General features: G+C 43.9%; 2 protein-coding genes across 3 annotated transcripts in view; one reads left to right on the forward strand and one right to left on the reverse strand.

Annotated features, from left to right (window-relative positions):
* colec12 (collectin sub-family member 12) overlaps nucleotides 1–13,657 on the forward strand; it is a 48,262-nt gene extending 34,605 nt beyond the window's left edge. The window contains exons 4-10 of the mRNA XM_023793400.2: nucleotides 8,768–8,854; nucleotides 9,516–10,553; nucleotides 10,727–11,206; nucleotides 11,343–11,482; nucleotides 11,700–11,809; nucleotides 12,165–12,319; nucleotides 12,625–13,657. Of these exons, the coding sequence (XP_023649168.2) occupies nucleotides 8,768–8,854; nucleotides 9,516–10,553; nucleotides 10,727–11,206; nucleotides 11,343–11,482; nucleotides 11,700–11,809; nucleotides 12,165–12,319; nucleotides 12,625–12,644 (2,030 nt within the window). The 3' untranslated portion in view covers nucleotides 12,645–13,657. The remainder of the gene's footprint in view (nucleotides 1–8,767; nucleotides 8,855–9,515; nucleotides 10,554–10,726; nucleotides 11,207–11,342; nucleotides 11,483–11,699; nucleotides 11,810–12,164; nucleotides 12,320–12,624) is intronic.
* Nucleotides 13,658–14,284: 627 nt separating this feature from the next.
* On the reverse strand, nucleotides 14,285–27,217 carry hacd1 (3-hydroxyacyl-CoA dehydratase 1). Of its 2 annotated transcripts, none has more exons than XM_072710768.1 (7): nucleotides 27,043–27,217; nucleotides 21,524–21,641; nucleotides 19,859–19,877; nucleotides 19,599–19,687; nucleotides 18,866–18,981; nucleotides 16,085–16,263; nucleotides 14,285–15,684 (listed from the first exon to the last, which is right to left on the reverse strand). In XM_072710768.1, exons 1-7 carry the CDS (start codon nucleotides 27,159–27,161, stop codon nucleotides 15,602–15,604), a joined length of 723 nt encoding a protein of 240 aa, XP_072566869.1. In that variant the 5' UTR covers nucleotides 27,162–27,217; the 3' UTR covers nucleotides 14,285–15,601. The 2 variants fall into 2 exon arrangements, with proteins under 2 accessions (XP_072566869.1, XP_072566868.1); XM_072710767.1 differs by having other exon boundaries at nucleotides 18,866–18,987; nucleotides 27,043–27,214.
* Between the last annotated feature and the right edge of the window lie 652 nt (nucleotides 27,218–27,869).

Genomic DNA, 27,869 nt, shown 5'->3' on the forward strand with positions numbered 1-27,869 from the left:
CCCCCCGTCTTGATTCTTTCGTTATTTGTTTGCATTTTTCCGTGCCTCGACTCTCGCCGGTATGTGTTTGATATTGCAGTTCGTAAATATTTCGGAGACGCTGCCCAGGTTGTTGGAAGCTCTGAAGCCTGTTTGTTGCACTGTTGATGGTTTTCATGCAGTCCTAATGCGGACCAGATGAGTTGTGAACCCAGTGTAGCTCCAGCAGGATCCACTCATGCAGATTTTATGGCCAGGGAGTAATTTGCTGCCCAGGCAACGGCACGTCAAACCCATGCACAGATGTGTTTGAGTCGTCCTGTGCTGTTTTTGCTGATGTTGTGCACCATTCAGAATTGAATTGAGAATTGCCCTGGAATTCCAATTCAGTTAGTGAATTTGCATTGAATTTGAATTCTGACAAGCATTTCTACTGTCAATCAAATGTAATGATATGGAACACGTCAATCTTCATCTTAAAAATGAAGAGTAATAGCATTATCGAAACAACTTCTGTTTTGGGACTAGACCTATTTGATCAACTGTATGTAGATAATACGCTTGTGGTGCACAATTGTTGTCTGTAAATCATGGAGTCTTGGAAAAATCTTTCCAAAATTCCCCTGCTATGTCCAACCTACGGAAATATTTTGGGGATTATACAAAACTTGCATTGTGGAGTTTAAATGTAGTGGAAGAACCACAAACTTAGACTAAATCTAAATAATAAATCTAAAGAATGTTAATCAAGATAAGGACATTACTAGTGTGCTAATGCAACTGTAAACTGTTGATAAGTAAATTGACATTTCTGAATTAAAACACTGTCGAAAAAAGACATTCAGTATTCTGCTATTTGAACAGTTGGTAGTTCTGAAAATTTACAAATAATAGAGATGATTATTACATACACGTTTTTATTTTTCATGTTTCGCAAACCAGTTTGTGTGTTGCTGTATTGTATCGTGATGTGGTTCGTGTTGCCCAAGGCCTGACGATACACAGTTCTAATATACATAGTATAGATGCAGTGCTCGACAATGCAGCTTAATATTTCAGTATGAATTACATACTAACATGTTAACATACAAAGCATATAAAATGTTATTTAATTCAGGATGAAAGAATGCAACATTTGGAGTGCCACTTATAGAATAAATAATTGAAACAAATTTATTCCATAGAATGAATTAATTAAATTCGTATATCATGATGGATGAGCACTCCATTTCCCAGAAAGCTCTCTTACAAAATGGAGTCAAACAATCTGAAAGCAAATTCACTCTGGGCAAAATCCAAAAACGCCAGTTAAAGATGCTGAAGTCAGCCCTTAACATTCCTGCTGATGTCCTTGCTCGGCTCCCGTGCCCTGCTCAGTGCCATCCATTGAATATAAAATCATACAGACTCAGACTCTGAACACATACAAGAACTCTGTGTGGTACTGGAGCCTTCGGAGGAGGCAACAGACAGAGTGGTACCTCCAGCTTGGTGATTCTTTGTGTTCGAGGCTTAAGGCATGCAGTGAAAAAACACTGCACAACAACAAAGCGGCATCCATTCTCCAGAGCTCCACTGAAAAGCGTCTTGCAGAATTTGAAGACGTAATGCTTCCAGATGCTTTCCACTCTTGACCCAAGCTTCAAACTAGATGATGTATTGGTGAAGAGCTTAACACAATAAAGGATCCTTTTATATGAGAAGTTGAAAGTCTGTAATGACTGCAGTGCCCAATGTAATGACTGCAGTGCCCAACCGAGGAAACGTCCCAAACTCTTTCTGTACATGGAAAGTCAAATTAGTCCCTCACCCCACGCCAAGGGTTCACATAATGTACCATAATGTTTAGCAGAGAATATAAATCACAATACCCTTTGGCCTCATGAACGGGAAACAAAGCCAATCAGGAAAGAGCTGCACAACTTGTCTGCAAGTACTTTAGTACCTTAGAACCTTAGTACCTTAATACCTTGCTCTACCAGCTTTCTCTGCACCTGTTGAGCGAATCTTCAGTGTAGCAGGAAGAAGTTTCAGGCCAGACCATTGTAATGTAAATGATACAACTTGAAAGTTTTTTGCTGATCAAATGTAAGAATATTGAATATTAAACAATATATGCATTGGAATACAAATTTTGGAATACAAAATTTTGGTTTTTGTTATAGGGCTTTGGTTGAACTGAAACACAAAACTTATTGTTCTACACATAGGGAATTAAATAGGAGCGACTACATGAAATGTGATTCTTTTTGCCAAGTATACTTTCATTTGCTTTTAATATTAAAATATAAGCAAGCTGTTAATAAAAAATATTATATATTTGACACGTGCCAGAGGTGTGTGGGTTTACAGTTAAACAAGTAAGTGTAGCAACCTGTCCATCTCACAGCCCACGAACACTCACAAAATAGTTACTGCAGATTCCTCAAAAATGCTTATACACGTTAACAGCTAAATTTGCAAACAATAAATACGTATTCACAGTAAAGGGCCAGTATAAACTAAATGTATGTTGATAGAGCAGAGTAAAAGTTAGGCACAAGTTTTCTATTGCAATCATGCAAATATAAAGCACACTTTACCCACTCGTACAAATACAAGCTGAACTGCAGGTGGTATGGCTGCTGACATTGCCTCGACTTTCTTTAAATTGAAATGAATTAAATTCTTCTTGTCTTTCCATTTCAAATTCCAATTCAACATCCTGAAGGGTGTGGCCAATTCAATTCAAATTCTGTTTCATGAAATTCTGAATTTTCCAAGACCCCGGATAAGCAGCATTATTCTCTGAATGATTTTACCAAAAATTCAGTCATGGTTCTGCTGGTAGATATGTTAGTGGTTCAGTGCAGGCGTTCTTGTCTGAGAGGATCTGTGAGTAGATGATCACACACTTAATGTTCTTCAATTGGAAAAGAACATCTAGTTTGCTTTTTGAAGGCCTGAAGATCAGAACCTTCCAAGGCTTGTCTTTAGTCCCACCAACCTCGAAGTTCTTTGGCTGGATTTATGTTATATGTGATTTTTCGCTGAGCGAACGAGTCACCTGGAGGCTGGGCTGGGAGGTGAAGCCCTCCTAGGGTGATTCCAGTAACTGGTGCTGGATGTTTAGCAGAACTGGTCGAGGTTGGTCATCATGCCGCTGACCCCTTGACCTCAAGCTGTCACCAATCAGGAATCAGTCCATATTAGTCCCTCCCCCCAACCGACTTTGCTCCAGCTGTTTACTGAGGATTCTCTGTCAGGCTCTGGAACATAAACACGGCCCAAAGTGAAAATAAACAGCGTCAAGGAGGGGCTTGCCGCTTGGGGCCAGCTGCCAGGGGGGGTGAGGCTGGTGGTAGAGCACGTGTGGGTCCGAGGGCCAGGTATTTATGCATGCTAGAGTTTGCATGTTGCGTAGCCATACGTGTGACCAACATAGAATGATGTGTTCATTGAATCCAAGTTTTACAGTACAGGCTTTCATGCCAGTTCACTTCATTTCAGGAAACTGGAGCTAAAAATACTTCTGGACGTTCTGCAGATGTTCTCAGGTTATTTTTTTTTCAAATCGCCCCGTGCCTGACAGGAATGAGAGGGGGCCTGGTGGAAATGAAAGTTCAGGAAGTGACCCCCCCCCAACCAAACCAAAGTACTAAAGAATGTGCCCTGGAGACCTACATTCCAGAATGTTCTCTGTGTGATGTGTGTAGGGGACACTAGTGTCATTTTTCTACACTAAACAAGCTTGTGGTACTGATGTTACAGTATCATTCATTGTTTTTCCTTTTTTAATTTTACTGTCATGCTTTTCCCCTTTAATGTAGGTGGATAATGTATGTTTAGGCTCCATCACTGAGTTTTTGATGTGGGTTGAGTCTCACAATGCTCTTATTGTCCATAGGGGGCGCTCGTACACTCAGCCAGTCTGTTCCCGTAATCTGTACGGCTGCAATTCCTGAGACCGTTTTGGTCAAACGTGCATCTTCACGGCCGTTTGCTTTTTGACCTTCTGTTGTAAATGAACCCCTAGCCCTGCAAGTCTATATAATACCAAGAGCTCTGGCTCCATCTCATCGGGATCCCAGGCCATCTGGTGAGGCACGTGGCCAGAGTCAAGCTCTGCCAGCCTCCCTCAACCCCAGGACTCCTACTGACTTAAGCAATGGCTTGGAACCCACTAGCCCACCCACCTCAGTTTTTCCTGCCAGAGCCTGAGCTCGAATCCTTTAAGCAGCAGAGGTGGGGCTCATCCTCCTTCACACTGGTTTGCTTGACAGTGGTTGGGGGGGGAACTGGTTGATGCTACTAATCTCAGACTGTCCCTGAGTAGAATGTATTCATTGGCCAAATAGCAAATGAGCATTATCCAGAATTTCAGGGACAGCGATAATTGGATGAAGCTTCAGGAGAGACCAATGATGGGCGATTCTGTCTGTCTTCGGGCCTTTTAGATAGGTAATGACTGAAGATTAAATGAGCTTTAAATACATGTAAACTATGTCAAATGAGTCTTTTGCAGGAATTCTTGGTCTCAATGGATTTTCTGGAGTGTTACGGACAGAACCGAAGATGGACCTTGTTTGAAACCCACATCTACTTGCGTGTGCGCTTTATGCAATTACACGTTTGCCTGTAGTTTAACAGTGATTGGACTGGTCCACTCAGTCAGTACGTTTACATGCACAGCTAAGTTGAGCTACAGTTATAGCTCGACTACGCCATTTAATCAGACTACTGTCCTTGTCCCAGAATACATGTATGGGAGGGGAATCAATTTATTGATTGATTGATTTATTGACTGACTCCACTACAATGCTTGGCAATGTGGTTCCTTTCAGCTTGTTAGTATTGGTCTTTTTCCAGTTGATCCATTACACCACAGACGTTAAAAAATAAAAACATTAATAATAGGGGGTGCGTGGATGAATGAAGTGACACAAGTTTGGTCGGAAGTACAGATACAACAACATCAGGATAGCATAACAAGAAATAAAGTATTTTGTATAATATACTCTGACAGCACGGTATTGGAAATTTTTCCAAATATTGCAACATAAGTTCAACATAAATTTCTCACAAACCCGTCTAGGAGTGATTTAAACCATAAGGATGAAAATGATTATGATTGATTGTCTCAAAGAATTAATGCAATGCTCATGGAAAAGCAGCAGAGGTAAACTTTGATTTTTAAACATATACTAGATAATCTTGAAAAGGAATAATCATTAAAATTGCTAAACTTGCTAGTTTTTTTTTCATATGACAGAGTAAAAAATGTTTTAGCGAGGCTTAAACTCCCTGCACTATAATATTCACACCAAATTGAAGGTAAGAAAAAGCCAGATCATAATCTAGCTGACTAGTGATGTAAGAATTGGATGTGCATAACATGTGATGCTGGAAATATTGCACGTCATCCAGTCCTACTACAGCCATTTTTCGAATTCAGTACAAAATACCCTGCTTCTCATTGTGATGTCATTCGGTGCCGGTACCAGTTTTTATGCCAGTGTAAAACCAACATCTTGAAGTACCATAATTTTGGTACTTGCAGTACAAAAAATACGGTACCTGGTGTGGAAAAGCGCCCTTTAGTTTAGCAGTGAATTGGACAGCTTTACAGAGCTGTACGTCCTCTGATATGCTTCATGCTTCTTCTGTTACTTCCGGGTCAAAACCCAGGCAGGGTGGTTAGGGGGGAGTCGGAGGGATTGTGGAGCATGAGCTTATGCCAGTTTGAGTCCAACTGAACATATACATGCAGAAGTAGATCGACTGCCAATTGTATCATCTAGGTGTTTTAGTCCGACTTAGAGAAATTTGATCTAGTACAATTTCAGTCAGACTAACATGTTTACATGTACTTGAAAAGTACGGTTTTAGTCTGACTAACAAAATAATTAGATTTTCTTAGTGTACATGTAAACCTACTGAGTGCTTCTGGAATGACTCATTCATTGTTGATATAAATGGGGGGGGGGGGGGACAAAACAGATTTGTCTGTGCGCAATTATGCTGCTTTTGGGAAGTTGCAATAACTTTCCATGTTTTTATTTTTCTCTAATCAGGAAACCATCAACCCTTCCTTGAAAGTAGGGAGTTAATATTGCTTATCATATTCTTAAGGCTTTGATTGTTTTATTGATGTTGTTTTATAGACTTAATATAATCGTGGGGTCTACAAGCAACGTAAGCCCGCCAAAAGCTAAAACTTTAAGCTACTGAAAATAATAATACACCCATGAAGAACAGGCCAAACAGAGTTTGTAAACAGATGAGGTCAGAGGAGCGTAAACAATGAAAACAATGTGTCCTCCTATGAAAACACACGTTTGGAGTTCCTTCGCAATCAATCTTTGAACTGATGGGATGTGTCATTGTGCCCTCTTCTTAGTGCCAGTAGAGTTGGTCTGGAAGAGCAATATATGTGGCACCTCGTCAGCCATCACTGCAGATGGCAGTGGGAATGCTGCTCCCCCCACCCCGCACACACCTAAAACAGCTGGCTGGCGGACCCCCACAGCCCCCACGCACATTCCAAAGGAAATTAATACCTCCGTCCCCTGTGGGCGGGGGTCGAAGGCCTTCTTGGACATAGTGTCTGTCTCGTGCTGCTGTCCCTTTCATCTCTGTTTACAGAAGACTCTCAACCCCCAATTTCACCCCAGGCCTACTCCACTTCCTGCCTCAACTTCCTCTGTGCCCCGGCCCCCCACCCTTTGTATGTTTACCATCATATGTAACCCCCTTTCCAGAAAACTTGAGTGTTTGGGCACAATCTTGCTTAGTGACCTGCTTAGCCATTTCCAGTGCCTGAAGACCAGGACCCCGCTTAGCCATTTCCAGTGCCTGAAGACCAGGACCCCGCTTAGCTATATCCAGTGCCTGAAGACCAGGACCCCTCTTAGCTATATCCAGTGCCTGAAGACCAGGACCCCGCTTAGCTATATCCAGTGCCTGAAGACCAGGACCCCTCTTAGCTATATCCAGTGCCTGAAGACCAGGACCCCTCTTAGCTATATCCAGTGCCTGAAGACCAGGACCCCGCTTAGCTATATCCAGTGCCTGAAGACCAGGACCCCTCTTAGCTATATCCAGTGCCTGAAGACCAGGACCCCGCTTAGCTATATCCAGTGCCTGAAGACCAGGACCCCTCTTAGCTATATCCAGTGCCTGAAGACCAGGACCCCTCTTAGCTATATCCAGTGCCTGAAGACCAGGACCCCTCTTAGCTATATCCAGTGCCTGAAGACCAGGACCCCGCTTAGCTATATCCAGTGCCTGAAGACCAGGACCCCTCTTAGCTATATCCAGTGCCTGAAGACCAGGACCCCTCTTAGCTATATCCAGTGCCTGAAGACCAAAAACCTACTTAGCTATCTTCTGAGTCTGAAGACCAGGACACTGTTTTGCTTTCTTGAATGCCTGAAGACCAGTAACCTGCTTAGCTATCTCCAGAGCCTGAAGGCAAGGACCCTGTTTTGCTTTCTCCAATGCCTGAAGACCAGGACCCTGCTTAGCCATCTCCAGAGCCTAAAGACTAGAATGCTATCTTCAAAGCCAGAAGGCCTTGCTGAGTCCCATACAAAACTCAAGAACATTTTAAGCAATATTGCCTCAGATGTCCCCATGGCCTGGATATGACTTTAAACTGCATCCGGTTCTGCATGCGGTCCTCCAACTTGCAGGGAAAATATTTCGGAGGTTAGTGGTGGGATTGGCACTTCAGCCACCATAAAACACTTCACAGCAGGTAGGTCCAAACAGGCACGACACCCTTCTGCTCTCCACGGGAGTAGCTCTGCTGCAGCCACCCACAGGAAGGCTGTACGCATAATGAAGGGGATGGGAGAAAGCCTTCGGGAGCCTCATCCCCAGAAGAGTCGAAACCATCGGAGAGCTAATAGGATCAGGTCTGATGGGGATTGGAATTTTAGTGATGCTGAGGCCTCGCCCGATGCATAGTGGAACTCGGGTCCCAGTTTGAGGTGGCCCATCCAGGTATTTGCGCGGAACTTCTTGTCTTTCCGGCAAGATGACTACAGTATCTTCCTCTGCTGTCTGGAGAGCTTCGTAAACTCATTTTGGTGCCAGCACTCTCTGAGGTACGCAGACTGGGGAGTGGCCAGAGCTCTGCAGGTGGACACACCTACTTTTGGTCTGATTGGTCTGATGGCTGCCATCCACAGAGAGTAGCTGCTGCTGTGGTGGATCAGCTCCTCCCGATGGTGTCCGATTTCACTGCTTTCAACAAGAGTATTATGAGGCTCAAGCTAAAGCACTGCTTGGGTGTCTTGTTTGTTGTCTCAGCGTATGCTCCGATTTATTCCTTCGGTACTGTGTCTCTTCTGAGAATCCTTGGGTACCGCTGGTTTGACTTTGCGTCAAACGAGCGGTTGCTAGAGGAGTCCCGAATGAGGCGCATTACCTGCATTGTGAGGGAGCGTCAGTTACAGCACCACGGCCATGTGGCGCTTTTCCCTGAGGTTGATCTGGCTTGCAGTATCCTTGTTGCTGAGGCCCCAAGTGGCTGGACCAGGGTGAGGGGATGCCCACGTAACACCTGATTGCGGCAGATGGATGGTCACTTCCAGAGGGTGGGATTGGACCTGGGGGGGTCGCCAGCTGGGATCCCGTTTAGGTATATCCTTATGTGGTGGGTGCGGCAACGCTCTGCACCAGCGCATGCTCCCCAACCTGACCTGACCTGACCTGTCTCCATGGCCAGTGACAGGCTAGTCAGCCTTCACTCGTGTTAGAGTGAATTTGTTTGTAGCCTGACACTTACTGCCTCATATTCCAGTGGTGCAGAAGGTGGACACTGTGACCGAGGGAATGGAAAACTATGGAGGAAAGATTACTGCCGTGGAGAAGGACCTACAGAAGCTTGGTAAGTGGCCATTGGCCCAAGACCTCTGTGACATCACTATGCTCACAGTTATAAAGGAATGCATAAATCATCCAGTCTAAGTGGGGGTTGTATAAATAAACATACTTTATTGCTTCAGTTCAAACAATATAATTCACTTTTTCCAACTATATAATTATATTTCAGGCTCACGCACTAAATTATACTGTGGAGAAGAATATGTAAATCCAATTCATTAGATACACAATGGTCAACTGACATTTTATTTTGCTGTCATGTTTTTCCTTCGGATTGGGATATCAGGTTTTCAAAGAGAAGATTAGCATCAAGGATAAATGGCCAAATTTGATGAAATCTGAAAATGAGATGTAGGGAGACCTTTGCTTTGAGGTTATAACCTTGTTTTTCTAACCTGTTCTGTATTTCATTTATGTATATAAGACTACTGAAAGTTTTTGGTGTTTGTGCATAAAAATGTTCCATCCATCTGACTACTCATCCTAGTCAGGATCATGCGACAGATAAATATTTACTGAAGTGATTTAGGTTGACTACCTTCTTAAGGGTACAAGGATTGGATAACTTAACCTTAGTCTAAACCTTTTTGACCTACTTTTGATGCTGTAGCTAAACCTCATATTGTTCTCCGTTCTCCCTTTGCGCTCTCCCCTGTTGACTCCAGACGATCAGACCAAATCAGACAACACCACTGGGGAGATCCTAGCCTTCCAGTTTCATGTGCAGAAGCTGCAGCAACAGCTGCGGGAGATCTCTGCACGGGCGGTCAGTAACAAGGCAGCCCTGGAAAAGCTGCAGGATGCTGGAGAGGATATGCAGAGCAGCCACAGCTCCCTGCAGGGGGTGCTGGACAGCAACTCAGACATTATCCGCAATGTCAACCAGACCCTGCTTGCCTACAGTGGTTACATCTCAGGTCTGCAGGATGACACAGCGCGACTGCAAACGGAGCTGCATGCACAGGCCAGGGACCGCAGCCAGATGCTGGTGAACATCAGCGGCCTCAATCTGACCCAGGCACAGCAGCAGGCCGCCATCACCGCCCTGCAGAAATCCATGGGTGATGCCAGCCAGGCCATCCAGAAGATCAAGAGCGACTTTCAGGGGCTCCAGCAGAGTGCCCGGCAGACTCGAGCAGACACCGACTGGCTGAGGGAGAAGGTGCAGAACCTGCAGTCATTGGCTTCCAACAACTCGGCCCTAGCTAAGGCAAACAACGAGTCCATAGAGGACATGGGTGCCCAGTTGACCACCCTTGCTGGCCAAGTACAGAATGCCTCAGCACTGATGGAGGCCCACGATCAGAGCCTAAGGGAGCTGGTGGAACAGCAGCGAGAGCACATCAATGTGACAGCCAGCAAGTTTGACAGCTTTGAGACGCGCTTGGACACCGCCGAGCTGAGCATCGACCGCATCACAGGCAACGTCAGCTTTACTACCCAGCTGCTTGGTGCCATTAGCACCAACCTCAATGACCTGCGCTCCTGCTCGGAGACGGTGGGACGGCACTCTGACTATCTGCTGGGCCTCAACAGCACAGTATCCGAGGTACGGTCCGACACTTCCGCCCTGCGCTCCCAGCAGGATGAGCTGGCTGCACGGCTGGACAAGGAGGTGACCAGCCTGTCCGTTGTCATGGAGGAGATGAAGCTGGTGGACAGCAAGCACTCACAACTGATAACCAACTTCACAATCCTGCAAGGTGGGTGTGGGGGGTGTTTCCTAAATGGCACGACATTTCATGTTTTTGTGTGGTCAAGTGGTCAAGTGGTCAAAGGAAAGCAATTAAAATGATGCCTTCGGGTTAAATAGCTACTCTGAGAATGTGTCCTTTTCTGTAACATCTGTATTTATTCAGAGTTGTGCCTCTTTCAGGTCCTCCAGGTCCACGGGGCTCACGGGGGGACAGAGGTTCCCCAGGAGCTGTGGGACCGACTGGCCAAAAAGGGGAGAAAGGAGATAAGGGTAGCCCAGGTATTCAAGGTTCTAGAGGTGAGAAGGGCTCATCAGGACTTCCAGGGGTGCCAGGCTTCAAGGGTCAGCCTGGCTCGCGAGGAAGTCCTGGCCCCAAGGGCTCCAGGGGTTCAGGGGGAAGGGCAGGCCCCCCAGGGGCTAAGGGTGAGCCTGGTCCACCTGGGCTGGCTGGTAGGGATGGGCAGCCAGGCCCCGCAGGCCCACCAGGTCCGTCTGGTGTTAGAGGGCCAACCGGAATCCCTGGTGACCAGGGTCCTCGGGGACCAGTTGGACCGATTGGACAGACAGGATCACCGGGATTACCAGGACCCCCCGGCAGACCTGGTACCTATGTGGGTCCTGTATCCCTGCAAGGAGAGCTTGTTGCCCCCACTGCTGAAGGTAAGGAGTTTGGGGGGCATCATACTCTTGGTAATGTCTCTGGCATATATGAAAGGCATCACAAAAATATACCAAAACAAGAACCACCAGTAAACCAACCGATTGATGGAAACATGGTGATGTTTTGATCTTTCAGGAAAATGTGCTACACCATGGATCCCGTTCAAAGACAAATGCTACATTTTATCCAATGATGCGCTTCCATTTGATGAGGCAAATAAGAGATGTGCTGAGACTTCTGCCACATTGGTTATTATTAACAGTATGGAGGAGCAGGTAAACTGGTTGAAGTCTTTGTTATGACTATATTCATAAAACATATTGATACCCATTGGGCCTTATCAAGACTGCTTGTGGGTCTTACAGACCCTTGAAGCTTCTCACATTCATCCCAGCTTTTTATTCATGTACTGCACCAGCTGTAGGGGTGTGTGTTGCCAGTAAAACAGCACAAAGTCCTGTGACCATTTTGTGTTTTGCTCTTCTCCTCCAGGAATGGTTGAATATACAGATCATAGGCAAGGGCTACTTCTGGCTGGGCTTGACAGACAGAGAGAAGGAGGATGTTTGGCAGTGGCTGGATGGAGTGCTACCGACTTTCACGTGAGTGATGACGGGAAGATTCTGACTTACAAAGGGATACACCAAATTTGAGCTAAATTCCTGTTGTTAGAACGTCATCATGCATCATCTTACTGCATGAAAACCCCTAATAGTAGGGGGGAAATTAGTTTAAGATGCTACTTGAAACTGATGGCTGGTTCTGCAATACCAATTTGGGGTCTTCATTATGAATTAATGACCAGACTGGGTCAGAATACACCTTATCATGGTGCCTTAGAACAGGCATAGTGGAAGATCAGTTTCAGATCTTCCCACAAGCGTCCTTGATGGTGTTGTGTATTTTGTGTACACGTTCGGTGTCTGTGAATGAGTGCCACCTGCTGGAAACTTGTAGGAACTGGAAGCCTGGCCAGCCAGACAATTGGAGCCATAACCATGAGGAGGGGGAGGACTGCGCGATGCTCATCAGCGAAGGGTTCTGGAATGACGCCGCCTGCGCCACTCCCCTCAAGTACATCTGCGAGAAGAGCACTGATAGCCATGAGCACGGTACGCCGCTGTCGCCAGGGACGACCGCTGTTGTTTACGTTTAAACGCTATACTTCCACTTCGCAAGAATGACACTGCTTGCCTACTTTGTTAGGCTCCTTTAAAATACTTCCAATGCAACAACTAAATCTCTGACTCCCTATTTCCGCTCACTCCGTTTGACCGCAAATGAATAATCACTGTCAGTTTGCCACCAGTTTGCTTCACAGTAAGAGTTGTATTTCCAAGCAAACCTGCCAATCCAACGTGGTATTTTGTGGTTACGCTGACGACCCCTCCTTCTTAATGCCCCCGTGTTTCTGCAGCAACGCCACCAGGGTCATAGCATCCGTCAAGGCGGGATAGAGGGAGCCGACGAGCAGCGTCAGCTGCCGCGAGGTCCGAGCCATTTTCCCCCTGAGATCCACAGGTCCTGGATGGTCGCCGTAGCTAAAGAGACCCCGGGAGAGGAGACGTCAATGCAAAGTCATTGTCGTTGGCAAGCCTCCATTCTGCGGACTGGGACCTTTACCGTTGGCTGTTTGGCTCCTTTGCCCAAAAGACTCTTGGTCCTGCCAACAACATTATTTCAAGAGACATTCTCCTGCCTTGATACCAAAGAGGCAAAATCAAACTCATAGCGTTACTTAGTTATAAATGAAATTTAAAGAACCATGTAGTTTTTTGTGTGCGTGTGTGCGTGCATGCGTGCGTGCGTGTATACCTGTGTGTGCCCGTTTTATTAAAATGACATTCCACCCATCATTATAGTCCACACTTTAACCAGTTTCCAGAATATATGCTTTTATACAGAAGCTAATTAAAATAAACTTTTTTTCCCCTAAAAGATTCACTGATTTCCTTTGTAACCTTGACAGTTTTGGGAATTTGATTGATGCAGCAGTATTGAGCTTTTGTGCCTCTGAGGTTTGCCTTTTAATTAACATCTTGCTGTATTTAGCTACAGTATATTAATGAATTCATTGAAATGCAGACACTATACAGTAAAGTGAAAATGCATTTGTTTGATTTTAAGAAACAAAGTTGTAAGTTTACATTTTCTACAATATTTTTGTACTTCAAAGATTTTTTAATGATGTGTATGATTGTGGAACAGTCTAGTTTTATCAGATGTATTTTAAAAGGTGTACAGACAAGCACAGTTGACCTCTACTTGGATGACCAAATCAAGCCTTTCCTTCTCTTACACTCAGGGAAATGTTTATTTCCTGTTCAACTGCCTTCATAATTGGCCTCCTTTCCCGTCAATTACTTCTGCTGATGGCTGTGAAATTGTAAGTCGCTTTAGTCGCCCACAATGCTGTTACCTAAACAAATAAACACATATAAGCTTACAAACCCAAGGCCTTCTGTTATGAATTTATCTGTCCTCATTATACTGTGAAACAGAGATGCAAACTAAAATGAAACGCCTTTCTCCATTTGTCAGTTTTACATATGAGTGCAGTTGGCACCTTATGCAAAATGTCTTCACATGTTTACTGCAGAGGCAAAGATTTCAGGTCCAGAAGAGTACAAATCCAGACCAGGATTTTGTTTCAACCAACCAGTTCAGTATAAAGAGTCACAGTCACAGAGTATTCAGCTGGTTGGTTGAAACAAAATCTTGGTCTGGATTTTTACTCTCTGGACCTGCAACCTCTGGTTTACTGTGGCAATAAATGTTCAGTTAGATGATTCAGGTTACCTGAATCCCTACTCTGGGAGTTAGACCTTGATCATAAGTCCTGTTGAGTTCTCATTTTATAATCTACCTCAGTGCTCATAAACGTATGGAAAAAAAATCTCTCATATGTCTTCGTATGTGGGCTGGAAACCTGTTGGTTCCAGAACTGGTTCTGGTTTCAGTTTGACACTGGAGATAACGAGTGACTGACCTGATTGACCTTAGGAACCTAGAATGGAGCCTCAAACATCTACTTGAGAGGGTCATGAAATTGACATAGGAGACTGTAAACAAAAATGTATGTTTTGCTGCGTCTTTATTTTAGCAGTTTTTTTTCCAGCAGAATTTACATGAATTATGAGAGAGGCTTTATTTATTTATTTTTTAACTTTATTGTAACATTCTAGCCCTTCTTGCATAGCTGTTACCAGATGCACTGCAGGATCTGGATGCCGACCGCCACACGGAAACGTACCCATCCTCAATGCACACCGCAAAAACATACCCTACCATTCCCAGTCAAGCTTGAGATACACGCCCGCTAGTAACTGCAGTGATCTCACGTTAGCACCTTACAGAATACCTTAGATCAGCCTGTCGAGCTGAACACCAAATTATGGAAAACAGAAAAGGCTTGTATAGTAAACAGAACAATGACATAGTAAGTTCTCATTAAATATATGAACAGAGATTTACAAAAAAGAAAAAAAAATCTAAGATTTTAGACAGGCGTCAGTTTAATTAGCATCTGGAACGAAAGTAATGTCTTTGAGATGGATATGATAGGAAAGGCATAACAGATAGATTAGATTAATAGATAGATAGATAGATTAATTCCCAATATTTTGTAATTTTCTTCTGTATATGTCTGTAAATTTTTGCTAAACACCCATTACACTCCTGTGTCTTTTGGGCAGCAATTGATCAACCTTGTAGTGAGTACACATCACCCCCTATGGGTCAGGAGGGCAATAGCATCACTGACTGCCAAAGAACATAAGCATGCCTTCAGGCTGATTTGCTGCTGCTGTTTCAAATCCACATACTCATGACTGCACAGTAGTGGTGCTCTACTATTTGGTTAGTTTTGGTTGAGATTTGTAAACATTACAATAAGCGAAGCGATTGGGCAAAAGTAAAGAGAAAGCACTTGAAGGCAGTAAGTGAACCGTGTTCCCATTAACAGTTATTCGTCTCTGGCTCCTATTTTTAACCATGACAGCCGTTTCTGACTGGTTGATGGAAGTTTAGCAAGTTTATGAAGAATCCTGCAATATTCACTTTCGTATCAGGTCTCCATAAAATACAAGAAATGTCAGCTTCAGCTGGACCAAGGAGCACAATCTACCATCTCTGCCTTTTCTCTTGCTTTGACTTTACAGAAGAGCCACAGGATGTTTCGGCGTTCAGTGGAACGTTAAAAATAATTTAAAGAATCCGTATGTTTTCATGCACAGATGTTTATTATCGAAGCACGCTTGCTGATTGGCTGGCGACAGAGATGCTGCTGGTACTGATGGCGGTACTGGTGGTATGTACTACTGATGGTGGTTTGCCCTCCTCCGTCGCACAGCATCGCCCCCGTTGTAGGAAGCCGGGCGCGCTACCAGACCGCTCTAGTCGTCCTTCTCCACGATCACCTCCCCGTGAAGTACCTTTCTCCTTTGACGGAGCATGTGGAAATACAACTGGGGGAATACTGGGGAGTGGGGGTGGGGGGTACTCTTAATTTATCATTTAGTATTTAATACTAACCCATAGATGCAAGTGTTACCCTTCAAATGCATCATCATTATTATTATTATTATCCATTAACATTATCATTTATATATTTACATATTTATTCATTTTATTATTGATTATGGCTTATGTTATATCATATATGTATGATTATGGATTATATTGTATTGCATGACATTATTGTCGTTTTACTGCTACTACTATTGTTATTTTTGTTATTGTTATATAATTTTAACGGTCACGTTATCTTTACACCGTGCAATTTAAGACTAAAGTGAGACTTGTATTTCTAACTGCTAGCTGTTCACATTTCCTGATGTCAAATTCATTCATTTTAGCACAAAACTAGCAACACTTACGTGGGATGTATGAGAGCATGACGATGATGAGGAAGATGTAGTAGTCGAAAGAGACGTTATATTTGTTGGGGAGCCGCATAGAGAACATTCCGGACTTGCGCACGTATGGCAGCGCCGTGTAAATGGTTATGAGTTCTCCGGCCACGCCCAGCGGGTACATCACAATGAACATGTTGTACCTGACAGATGGGGAGAGACTGGATCATCAGGTCATTCCAGGAATTATCCCATGTGGCAACTCATGGATAAACCATTTATGCAGCGTTAATTTTATTTATCTGACAGAACTAGCTAGGATCCAGTGCCATCCTGGAATCCCAACAGTAGCTTCTTCTCCTGGGGTCTAGAACTTGGACCCTAACATCTCCTACCAGTGTTTTGAGTACCAGTCACTCAAACCACGCATTTGTGCCCCCTGTTGACCAGAAACAGTCATTACACTTGGGGTGCAGGGGGGTCCCAAAATGGTCCATTGAGTGAGGTCCCAGAAACAGCAAGCTGGCCCTTGCTCCCAACGGCCCAACAACCCCCAACTCTGGGGCCATCCAGGGTACCAAATTCAGCCAACTTTTGGCTTCTTTTAACACCAGGGGCAGAAATATTACCAGCAGCGGGTTCCAGAAGGACTACGGAACTGGACTGGTGACCAACATCCCAGGAGAAGCTCTACAGTTGGGCCGCTAAACACGCATCACAGAAAACTGCCTGGTCAAATAAACATCATTGTTGGTTATTTAATACAACTGCCATTTCGGAGCAGTTTGCCATTTGTTAGTGTCAGGTTTTTAACACATGTTCAAAAGCATGGCTGCATAACCATCCTCGTTAGAACATTCCAGACATTTTTCCTACAGGTTATGGATGCGAATCTGTATTCTCAAACATCAGAGAGAGTTAAAAGTAAAATTAAAAAACACCATTTGCAATTGATTAGTGACGGTGTTATATTTGTGGAGGTGGAGAATCTAGTCTTTACTAGGGAATGAGACTCATGGTGGATGTGGAAGATATTCTGGATGGAGAATTCCATGCCCAAAATGGACCGGCTTTAAAAAAGGGAGTGACAGAACATGAAACCCTCGCGGGGACAAGCCACACCATCCCAACTTGAAGATAGACTCACTAAGGAGCAGGAGTGGCCAATAATATCACAGAATGGTCCGGAAGCCAACCGGAGGTTCCAGCACAGAGTACGGTCCCTGTGACGTCAGCATTGTGTTATCTCCTGTCACGTCATTGTTAAAGGTCACCGCTTGCATTGAACTGTGTAGATGCGTTTATGACGTTCTGAAGCTCTGGTAGAGCCCTGATGCAATCCTACTGCTGCTCACCCACACAGTATTAACATGATCCCTTTAATGGTGACATTCTTGATATAGATTGGTGGTTGATTTATGTATAACCCCCCACACACACTTCCAGCAGGGGTCAGTCAAGAGCAGGCTGGTGAATTGAGGCCCCTTAATCAGAAACTTTATAGAACGATCTCTGGAATCAGGACCCTGCATAGATGGTGAGATTTATTGTCTCTGAGGGGTAATAACTAATCCTCAGGAGTCTTCACCCACCCCAGATGAAGTTGGAAAGGAACTTAAATTTATGGATCATCAGAGGTTTGTATGATGCTGGTCAATTTGCTGGGAATCCCAAAGGATCTCATAGTCCATCCCGTTCTAGAACATCATACAGACATTTGGCCTCTAAGCCCTCCTCCTTCTGGCTAAAAGCCTGCGGGACACTCGGAGTCATCAGGGGTCATCAATTCCCCAGAATCAGAATCACTGAAACCTCAGAAACTAATAAAAGCGAGTAAGTCTTAACGCAATCGGAGATACATGTCAGGGCTAAGTGATCTGTGTAAACACCAGGAAATGCTTCTGCTTTTCCTTTCTTTCCTAGGGCATTTATCACCACTCAAACAACACATTTGCTTAGGGGCCCCGAGGTTTGAGGGCCCCTGGTGACCACAAACAGTTACTACGCTAAACATTAAACAAACAAAGTATGTTCTGCTAAACTACGATATTCTGACTGTACTCACTAGCTATTTATTTAGTTTTTGAAACATCTGGGGGCTGCAGAGGGCCATGCAGTGACTCTTTAAGCCATGCAGGCTTTGACTCGATTCACATTGGCCGGGGGAGGGGGACACTTCCTACACCCCCAGGAAATTGAAGCGCTAAGCAAATCAAACTCCTCACCTGAAAATGAGCATCATGAGGGGTGACTTTCCTTACTGAGCGTAGGAAGTTCTCCCCTCCTCCATCCAATATGAACCAAGTCAAAGCCTGCATGGCCTGTACCCTCCATTACGATAAAAACACTATTTCTTCCAGAAGCCTGTAGCATTTCAAATGATGCAGAAAAGTAAGAGATTTGTGCAGACAATCTTTGTGGCGAGTACGGTAGGTTCAGCGTTGTCACTTTGGCCACATAATGCTAACTTGCAAACCGGCTCATAAGTACTCTTCTTAGCAGCCCATGCAAATGCAAAGAAAATTATAATGCGTGCAAATAGGCTAACCAATAGCAATGGGAGCAATTGAGGCTTCAGAAACCCACCATGGGTGACATTAATGTGCATTAAACCACTAACTGTTTTAACCCCGGAGTTACTTTTTGGCTTCCCTTAAAAACCAAGTATTTGTTGACAGTTTATGGGATTCTCCCCATCACTTCAGCGTCAAAGCCTCAGTTCTCCAATCACTCCGACTGGCCAACCAACAAAAGCAAGACAAACGGCCAATCAGGTGAGCCCATTCATCCACATCTCCTCTGCACCTGGCCCATTTGATGAAGTATGGCAGGTGGTTGAGCAAGCTGAATGTATAGAAGGAATATCTGGTAATTTCTGTCACCGTCCACACGACCAGGAAAAGGACAACACTCTCTTCGTTCTGGATCTTCCGATAACAGTCAGCGGATAGAGGGAAAATGGGGAAAGTGAATAAAATAAACGACACGTGTACATTAGCCAACAAGTCTGAAGGAATGAAGGGGAGGCCTCCTGCCATTGGCCAGCGTAGCCTAATAATTTATATGCAGATCCAATCACCAGTTTCCAGGTTGAGCGGGAAATTACCTATGACCAATAAAACGTCATAAACTCACCATTTATTCATGTTTTAAATTTTAGGGCAAAAAATATTCTTTTCAGATTTCATAATGCTATCAAAAACATATTAACAGTCCTAGGCAGATTTTCAGCACAAATGTGTCACATTAACGAACCATGAAAGATTTAGTATAGCAGCTTTAGTATAACAGCTTTAGTATAGCAAATCATTGACTTTGCTACTTGTACAAGACAGGATCAACTTATAAACCTCTGTACTGCCCACACATGCAGATCATGTTTGGAAATAATATTCTGTAACATTAAACTATTGTTTATCAGTTTGTAATTAACGACCCCCCCCCCCCACACAGGAAGTATATTCTAGAAAAGGACAGTTTTATTATGAATATGGTGACTACAGTGTTTAAAAGTTTGTAAAACATTTTTTTAAATCACCTGTTTAATGCTGTTAGCGACGAACCAAACCATGAATATTCTGGAACAGACTTGGACCCCAGTCACAATCACAGAGGTACGCACAATCCCTTAAAGATACAAAGTCACAATCACAGAGGTACGCACAATCCCTTAAAGATACAAAACACGTCAAAAAGATCACAAATACATATATTTGCATAACATATTTTTAAAAACATTAAATATATACATGAAATATAAACAGAAATGTGGGTGTGAATAGTGTTCAGGTTACCTACCAACAGCACAATGAACGACCTGAAAAAGACGATACAGCATTAAAACAGTCACTCAAAATTAGTGTTAATTTTAATTGAAAAATCACCTCATGAAAATCATCACCCACATGATGCCCACAGGCTCTGTTCAAGTTACACCATGCTAATAATTTAATGGTTTTGCTACCTGAAATCCTGTTTATTGTTTAATTAAAAGGTTTTACATTTTTTTCATATCAGCATCCAAAGACAAATGACTAAACATGGGGTGTTTATTAATATGCGTACCCATTTGATGTCATCTTCCTTTGCCTGAAGTACAGTTCTAATACTAAGAACAGAAGTACAGAGGACAATAAAAATGTCGTTCTTGCCCCGCCCCAAATGTCAAGGATGCATTGGTTGTATCCTTACTAACGAGAACGATCCCATGATTCCTTGCGTCCCAAGTTTGTCCTTGGGGGGCAAGTTAGCAAGAATGCTCTTGCCAAGAACACAAGTACGATCTTTGCGTTCTTGGTATCAATAAGCACCCATTATGTGCGGACAGCTGGAGCCATATGAGGTAGATCAGTAAGTTACCAAAGGTTCCCATTCCTGTCTAGTGTCCCTCGGCTAGACAGAGACCCTCTGCAGCTACTCCCATCTCTGAGCCGACAGAGTCTGAACCCACCCACTCATTCACCCCTCATCCAGTGAATTTACACCCACAGCCACTGATGGCAGTGATGACCGAGGCCCTCACACTGGGATCTGCAACTCTGCCACACAAGAATCTTGGCCTTCCATGAAATACAATGTCATTATCTCCTCAGTATCACCATGTTGCTATGAAAATTATTACTCCCGCTAAATAATTAAGGAACGAACGTATAATACACCCTCTCCTCATCTGGCAACCTAGTTCCATTCCAACAACTAGTAATTTACGTGAAAATTAAGGTAGCCGATTGTGCATTGCACCACGAAGATCATTGGTTGCTGCCATCTCAATCAGATAAAGTTCTCGTACAGTTACACCAACGTAGTTTCACTCCGGTTTGTATCAGGTTGATGAAATTTGGCTGGAAATTATTATTTTTTCACCATTGTATTTGTGAATGATTGCTAATGGAGGGAGTCGATAAACAAGTAAAGGGTGTAGTGAATGTGAGCATCACGTGATTTTTAAACTGCAGAGCTGGTGACCCCTGGGGACACAGCAGGTCTGGATGGGAACCAAAGCTCCTTCCATCAAGTCTGAAATGGGAACCTACCAAAACCCCCGGCCAGAGGGGGGGGGGCTGAAATGACCAAGCCATGAAGGTGAACAGAGCTCCATCTTTGCAGTAAGTGGCAGGCAGGCTCAGTCACTTCCTGTTTCAGCTCCCATGATTCCCTCAGGGGCGTATACAGGGGTGGGGCCACAGGGGCACCTACCAGAGCTGAAAGCTGATTGGACCCTGAAGTGCCCCTCCCCTGTCATTCACAGAGTCAAAACATATCATTGGCTAATGATAAGGCTGACCGCTCTCTATGAACTACGGTCCCATCTTAACAACATCCTGGAATAACCCGTGGATTCCCTGCACATTTTCCTCTGCCTGTTTGTTGACACTCTTACATGCCCATCTATACTCAAGCAATGCAACGTCTCTATCGAGTCACAATTCCTGGGGAGTCTCACCGCAAAATCGAGGCTCTTACCTCAAGCAGCGCAAACGTCTGGAAGAACTTCAGTGTCCTGGATATGCTTTTATAGAGCCCTCGGTGATTCCCCTTCTGGATATAAAACCTGGCCATCGCTACTGCCAGCACCAGCCACCTATCGGAGGGACACAACAGAGGGGACACCCTCATTCATGTGTCATGCACGGCTCAGAAGACCTGTCTAGTCTAGTCTAAGGCCAAGAGTGTAGATTTGGGTATGGAACTATGGATGGTAGGGACATGTCCAACAAATTGTGGGAATACTGTGTATGATTAGGGGGGTGGGGGGTTCCGGGCTGATTTGGCCCCCGCCAACGTTGAAACCAAACCTGTGCACTTGCTTAGGGCTCCGGAAAGATTAGCACCTCATCCCGCCTCAACACAAAATGGAATGGTCAATTAAATCGGCAACACCTGAGTATCCATGCTGATGCCAGTCTTGGGTTCCCATTTAAATGAATCCATTTCTGGAGATTCCATTGAGGGAACTTTCCGGAATGTTGCCCGGTGTACAGCTCAGCTCATACTCTGGTATAGTATGATGATGAAGCTGAACTTAAACTGTGCTGTTATGAAAATGACAGAACATCCTTTTTCTATAAATGCTTGTTCAGCGTAGGGTTGTGATGAGCCAATCCCAGGATGCACAGGGCAGGAGGCAGGGAGACAGCAACCAATCACAGGGCACACAAACTACGGGGGTGTTAGAATTGACCTGAGTGTCACGACGGGGTATGATGGACAACAATCTACTTGTGGCTTACAAGCACAGAGAACTTCATTTATTAAATTCAAAAGAACAAGTAACTAATTGGATCAAGAGGGGTTAAAACCAAGGAAGGTGGGTAAAACAAGAGCTTTGGGAATCACAAGCAAAACACACTCTGGCAGGTAACACACATAATGACCAAGAGGAACAGACCAAAGGCAGGCACAGATATAAACAGGTAATGAGGGCATGACAAGGGACTGGTGTGGGCCATTACTGATTATACACACTAAGGACTAGGAGCTGCAGGGAACAGATGAAGGTCATTACCAAGAACATCAGTGACACAGGACATAACCTCAAAACTAGATACAGGTATGAATAACCTAGAACAAAGGTACAAAAGAAGGACCAAAAGCGAAACATAGGAACACAAGAAGATAATAACATGGGGAGAACAAAACAGATAAAATTGCCAATGCTAATGAGGCTGGTCTCTGGCCAACCTAGAACCCACGATGATGATGAATGCATGGTGCTCAACCAATTCAGCTACATGGGGAGCAGAGGACAACAATAGGGACTGTGAAATGAGCTAGACCTAGGGAAGCACAGAGAAAAGAACAGGGTGGCCAGCGACACCTACTGGCCAAACAACAAACAGAGCAAAACAAAGCAGGGACCAATCCTGACAGCTGGGGCCGGAATTCAACCCACAATCCTGGAGGAGTGTGGTTTTAGAACTGTCCAATGAGCCAGCATGCCATTTTAAAGGGAAGGCACTAACAAAATCTAACTCCCTTTGCCCTCCATTGTTTGTTGTTATGAACTTAAAGCAAAGAGGTGAAGAGAGACTAGTTACAGCACGGTTCCAGCTCACTTCGGTTTTCCACTGCAGAAGGGTTGGCTCGGTAAAGGTGTGGCCAGGTTTGGAGAGCGACAGTGACACAAAACCAAAGAAATGCATGTATATTGTCCACACAGTATACATCATGATTTACTATGTGCAAATATTTTTTTTTTGTTTGTTTATTAACTGTGTGCTAATTTCTGATAGCATGTCTGTTAGCATTAGATGCTAGCTGAATTAACATTCACATGTGTAATTTTCCATTATGAATCCAAGCCCTTTAGCTGTTCTATAATACTTGTTTAAGTGGGAGGTTGGAAATTTAATTTTAAAGTTCAAAGTTATCGGGAATGCATCAATACATTGCCATATGCAATACTACTAATACTGAATAACACATCGAATATGCCCTTTTTCCATCAGATAATCCATGCATTCGTCAGTCATTCTGAAGAGTACATTGTCAGAATGCAGACGGAAACTGGAATGGGGAAAGCAAACCCCTGGCCAAAGCTGGAAGACATCTCCAAAATCAGCACCCAATAACATGTAATTAAACTGAAAACAAACACTCCTGTCAAAACATCATTATGTCAGAATCCATGCAAAACATAATTCATTCTCATTGTGGTTTGGGGGGGAAACACCGAACCCCTTTTCCAGGCTAAAAAATGCATCCAAATTTCCCTCCAAAGCCTGCAGGTCAAGGGTCAGACCAACATGGCTGCCACCTGTGTATACAACTGGGTATGCAGGGGTTAAACTTGCTGAAAGCTCTCAGTGGGGCTCATCCATGTTTGTTTGCCCTGGTGCATATCTGTACCCCGTGTTTTTCATTCAACCCCCCCCACCCCCAGGGGCTGAGATAGTGATGCCCTTCAATGGAAAAAAACATCGATCTGCCAAGCATAAGTCAGATAGCAAATGATGTGGACAGAAATCAAATGCATTCTGATCTAAACCAAGCGTTACATTCGCAGTTGATGGACAGCAGTTATGTTTCTATCAACAACGTCAGACCCTAGCTTACGGATGTCTGTTACAAGTACTGCGTGATGTCTTCGGAGAGGCAAATGAAAATTATCAGGCAGCTAGGAGCATTGTTCCTCTGCAGTTATCTTTAAGCCGGTATAAGACAAGTGCACTGCAGGCAGCTAGGAGCATTGTTCCTCTGCAGTTATCTTTAAGCCGGTATAAGACAAGTGCACTGCAGGCAGCTAGGAGCATTGTTCTTCTGCAGTTATCTTTAAGCCGGTATAAGACAAGTGCACTGCAGGCAGCTAGGAGCATTGTTCTTCTGCAGTTATCTTTAAGCCGGTATAAGACAAGTGCACTGCAGGCAGCTAGGAGCATTGTTCCTCTGCAGTTATCTTTAAGCCGGTATAAGACAAGTGCACTGCAGGCAGCTAGGAGCATTGTTCTTCTGCAGTTATCTTTAAGCCGGTATAAGACAAGTGCACTGCAGGCAGCTAGGAGCATTGTTCCTCTGCAGTTATCTTTAAGCCGGTATAAGATAAGTGCACTGCAGGCAGCTAGGAGCATTGTTCCTCTGCAGTTATCTTTAAGCCGGTATAAGATAAGTGCACTGCAGGCAGCTAGGAGCATTGTTCCTCTGCAGTTATCTTTAAGCCGGTATAAGATAAGTGCACTGCAGGCAGCTAGGAGCATTGTTCCTCTGCAGTTATCTTTAAGCCGGTATAAGATAAGTGCACTGCAGGCAGCTAGGAGCATTGTTCCTCTGCAGTTATCTTTAAGCCGGTATAAGATAAGTGCACTGCAGGCAGCTAGGAGCATTGTTCCTCTGCAGTTATCTTTAAGCCGGTATAAGATAAGTGCACTGCAGGCAGCCATTTTGTTATCCTGAGCAAGAGAATCATAATCAGTACCGGTTTTATGCCACATGGGATGACTAAAATTGGGGATCCTTTCATAGATCTTGCTTTAAGAACTCGTGGCATTAATTCTGGGCTGGGACATGGGCTTGTCCATGGTTGAATGTGGTTATGTGTGGTGATGTGTTTTGATGCATGTGTAACTTTGCATTTGCAAATATGAATAATGGGTGTTAGGTATGTTTTGGGTGAGTTGCTGGAGCTTCTTCCTGTAATGCATTAGATTTTGGCCAATTGCTGCAGATTTCTTTAATTCATCAATCAGGGAAGGGGACTCTTGCTGTCTGCCATTCTTGCCTTGCAGCCACCTTGCACTTAAGCAGTTTCAGCGATATTGTCGTGATGCAGCAGCGCCCAAATAGGCCGGTAATAATTTCCTCTACCCTGCCATACTGCTCTGACATCAAGCTTTTCATTACACAGGCAGTCATCAGCATGTTTTTAAGGGAGAAGGGGGTACCTCCACAGATTTAGCACATGCACCTTCAAACCCTGAAATCGCAATTTAACTAAAGAAAGATGTTCGTCTATCTCAAGTAGATAGCTTGCAGGTCACAACTGATTTTTTTTTTTATTACGAAATGACAATTTGTTACAGAGTTCCTCAATTTAATAACTGAGTGCATATCGTGCCAACTGTTTCTTAATTTAACGACTTAATGAAAATCCTACCCTCAAAACAGAACAGTATAGTTGATTGAAAAGAATCAGTCTAGTACTTAAAACTTTTTAAATGCGGAAAAGCATTGCACCACATTCAAATATATAACTGCATGAAAAATCTGGAAAACGTAGGCTATAATAGTTATGCGTTATATGACCGTAAAATCGAATTATCAGTCTGGCTTTAAAAGTAACATATTCATTTGCTATAGATTTCTTTATATACATTTCCCGTTTAATCCCGGTCAGCATTTCAGATACCTAGGGGACATAGACCATATAGAGAAGCATTTTGGTGGGTCACATAACCTACCCCATTTCACGCCGACCGGATACCCGTGCGGATTTAGATAATGACACCGTAATGTCCTTCACTAATCCCGACAATTGCATTTAATAATTTGTTTATCCAAGAATACAGGTAGGTACAAAGAAAATAACTAAATAAAAAGTCGCTTAGTTTAGCCCAATATTTATTCATGTTTCATCCTATACATAGGGCCTACTACATGTGTTTAACGTGCGTGCAAAAATAAAAATAAAACGATGATTTGTCAGACATATGGGGATCATTGATATTTGCCTACATTATCTTAAAGTTTTGAAATTCCTATAATGATTTAATTTTATTAAAGTAATATTAAAACTATACATGGAGAATTTAATTAAATACCGACTTGCTACAATGCCGATTATTCCAAATGAAGTATAAGTTTTAAACGTTTCAAATATTCCATTGGTCGTCTAATTGTCTTGTTTGTTTGGAACTTTAAGATATATATTTTACGACATAGGCTACGGATCCAGCTCAATTGTTGTTAGTCGTGGCTCTTAGCTCCTAGCCATGTAACAATTAATAAGATTATTAGGCTATAAATTCATAATTCATACATGCAAAGTTCAGTTTTTAATAAATAAAAAAAAAGTCAGAGGTAAAACTTTGACAGTCCGGCGCGATTCGTATTTTAAGAGGGAGCTGGGAAATTCTGCCAATCGAGCAGATCGCAGTCCCAGCCCAAAGCTCCAGTGTCCAGGGCGCCGTCTATACTTATCACTGACCGGAGAGACGCTGGGGCATGACGCTTAGATCCTATAATCGACCGTATTTGGAAAAGGCAGAACCCGCAGGTGGGGCCGCGCATGCAGAGCCCCCTGCATGTTCTTGCGGATCACGCCGTTCCGCAATGAGACGAGGCGGGTGCATGGGTGCTTTGGATCCCGCCGGATTTATTGATCAATAAGCCGGATCTTGTCCGTGGGGCGTTCCGGACAAACGAACGATCGCGGCGTCGGAGATACGGGTCCTATAAACAGCAACGCGTGCTTTCGATACGTACGGCTATGGTGAGCACGCAGAAGGGAGTGAACTAATAATAATAATAAAAAAAGACGACTGACATACCCGGCCGTCATGGTAATGTTATAAAACGTGAGCCATGCGGTAGCGATGGCGCTTTTGCTGCGCTTCTTGTTGTTGTTCTCCTTCTCTTCCACCGAACCGTCCTCCTCGCTGGACGCCATGGTACCGGGGACAGTAGGGAGGGGTGCGGGAGCGCAGCTGACAGCTGGGGCTTGGGGTCGGCGGGGTCATGCATCCATGTGGCCACGGAGCCCTTCTCGCGGGACTACTGGCCCGGCACCGGGCGCCTGGCACGGAATGGGCTGAGAAAGCTTATTGGAGAAGTGGGTACGGGAGGAAGCCTTGGGCTTCAAACCCAGACAGGTGTTTCCCTATGTTTCCCCTATCCTGCGCTGATTTGTACACGGTTTCGCTGTTGTTTTCATGTCTTTTTAAGAAGCTCTTGAGGTAAACAAGCCATATATTTTAAAACATCACATGCTTTTCGATGTTTTTTGTTTTTACAGATAATAAATGAAAGTATTTAATTCGCTGGATAGAGATATTTATTGATGAAAACGGTATAGTATTGCTTATATAAGACTATATTATGCGTGACAATCTACTGTATTCACATGTAATAATGTACCTGAGTGATTTTCAGACATCAAACATACATATTTGACTAAATATTAGGAGAAACAATATTCCCTGATAGACAGGGGAAACATTGGGAAACCGAATTGCCCGGAACACCTGTATGCTGCGTTTGGGGGATGCATCGGTGGGTGCATGGTCGCACTTTAATGCGAGTCCTGTGATCATCAAGAATGAAATAAATGCAGAAAGGCAAGTCACCAGTCTTCTGGGGTTTTGCACAAGTTATTGGT

The sequence above is a fragment of the Paramormyrops kingsleyae genome, chromosome 4, assembly GCF_048594095.1.
Source record: "Paramormyrops kingsleyae isolate MSU_618 chromosome 4, PKINGS_0.4, whole genome shotgun sequence".
Taxonomy (NCBI): Eukaryota; Metazoa; Chordata; class Actinopteri; order Osteoglossiformes; family Mormyridae; genus Paramormyrops; species Paramormyrops kingsleyae.

Excerpts from the sequence above, each read along its gene's own strand:
- hacd1 (XM_072710767.1), bottom strand. The coding sequence starts at position 27,161 with ATGGCGTCCAGCGAGGAGGACGGTTCGGTGGAAGAGAAGGAGAACAAC. Across the intron at positions 21,642-27,042 it reads AACATTACCATGACGGCCGG|GTGGCTGGTGCTGGCAGTAG; the intron begins GTATGTCAGTCG and ends TCCCTCCGATAG. Across the intron at positions 16,264-18,865 it reads TACTTCATCAAATGGGCCAG|GTACAACATGTTCATTGTGA; the intron begins GTGCAGAGGAGA and ends CCCATCTGTCAG.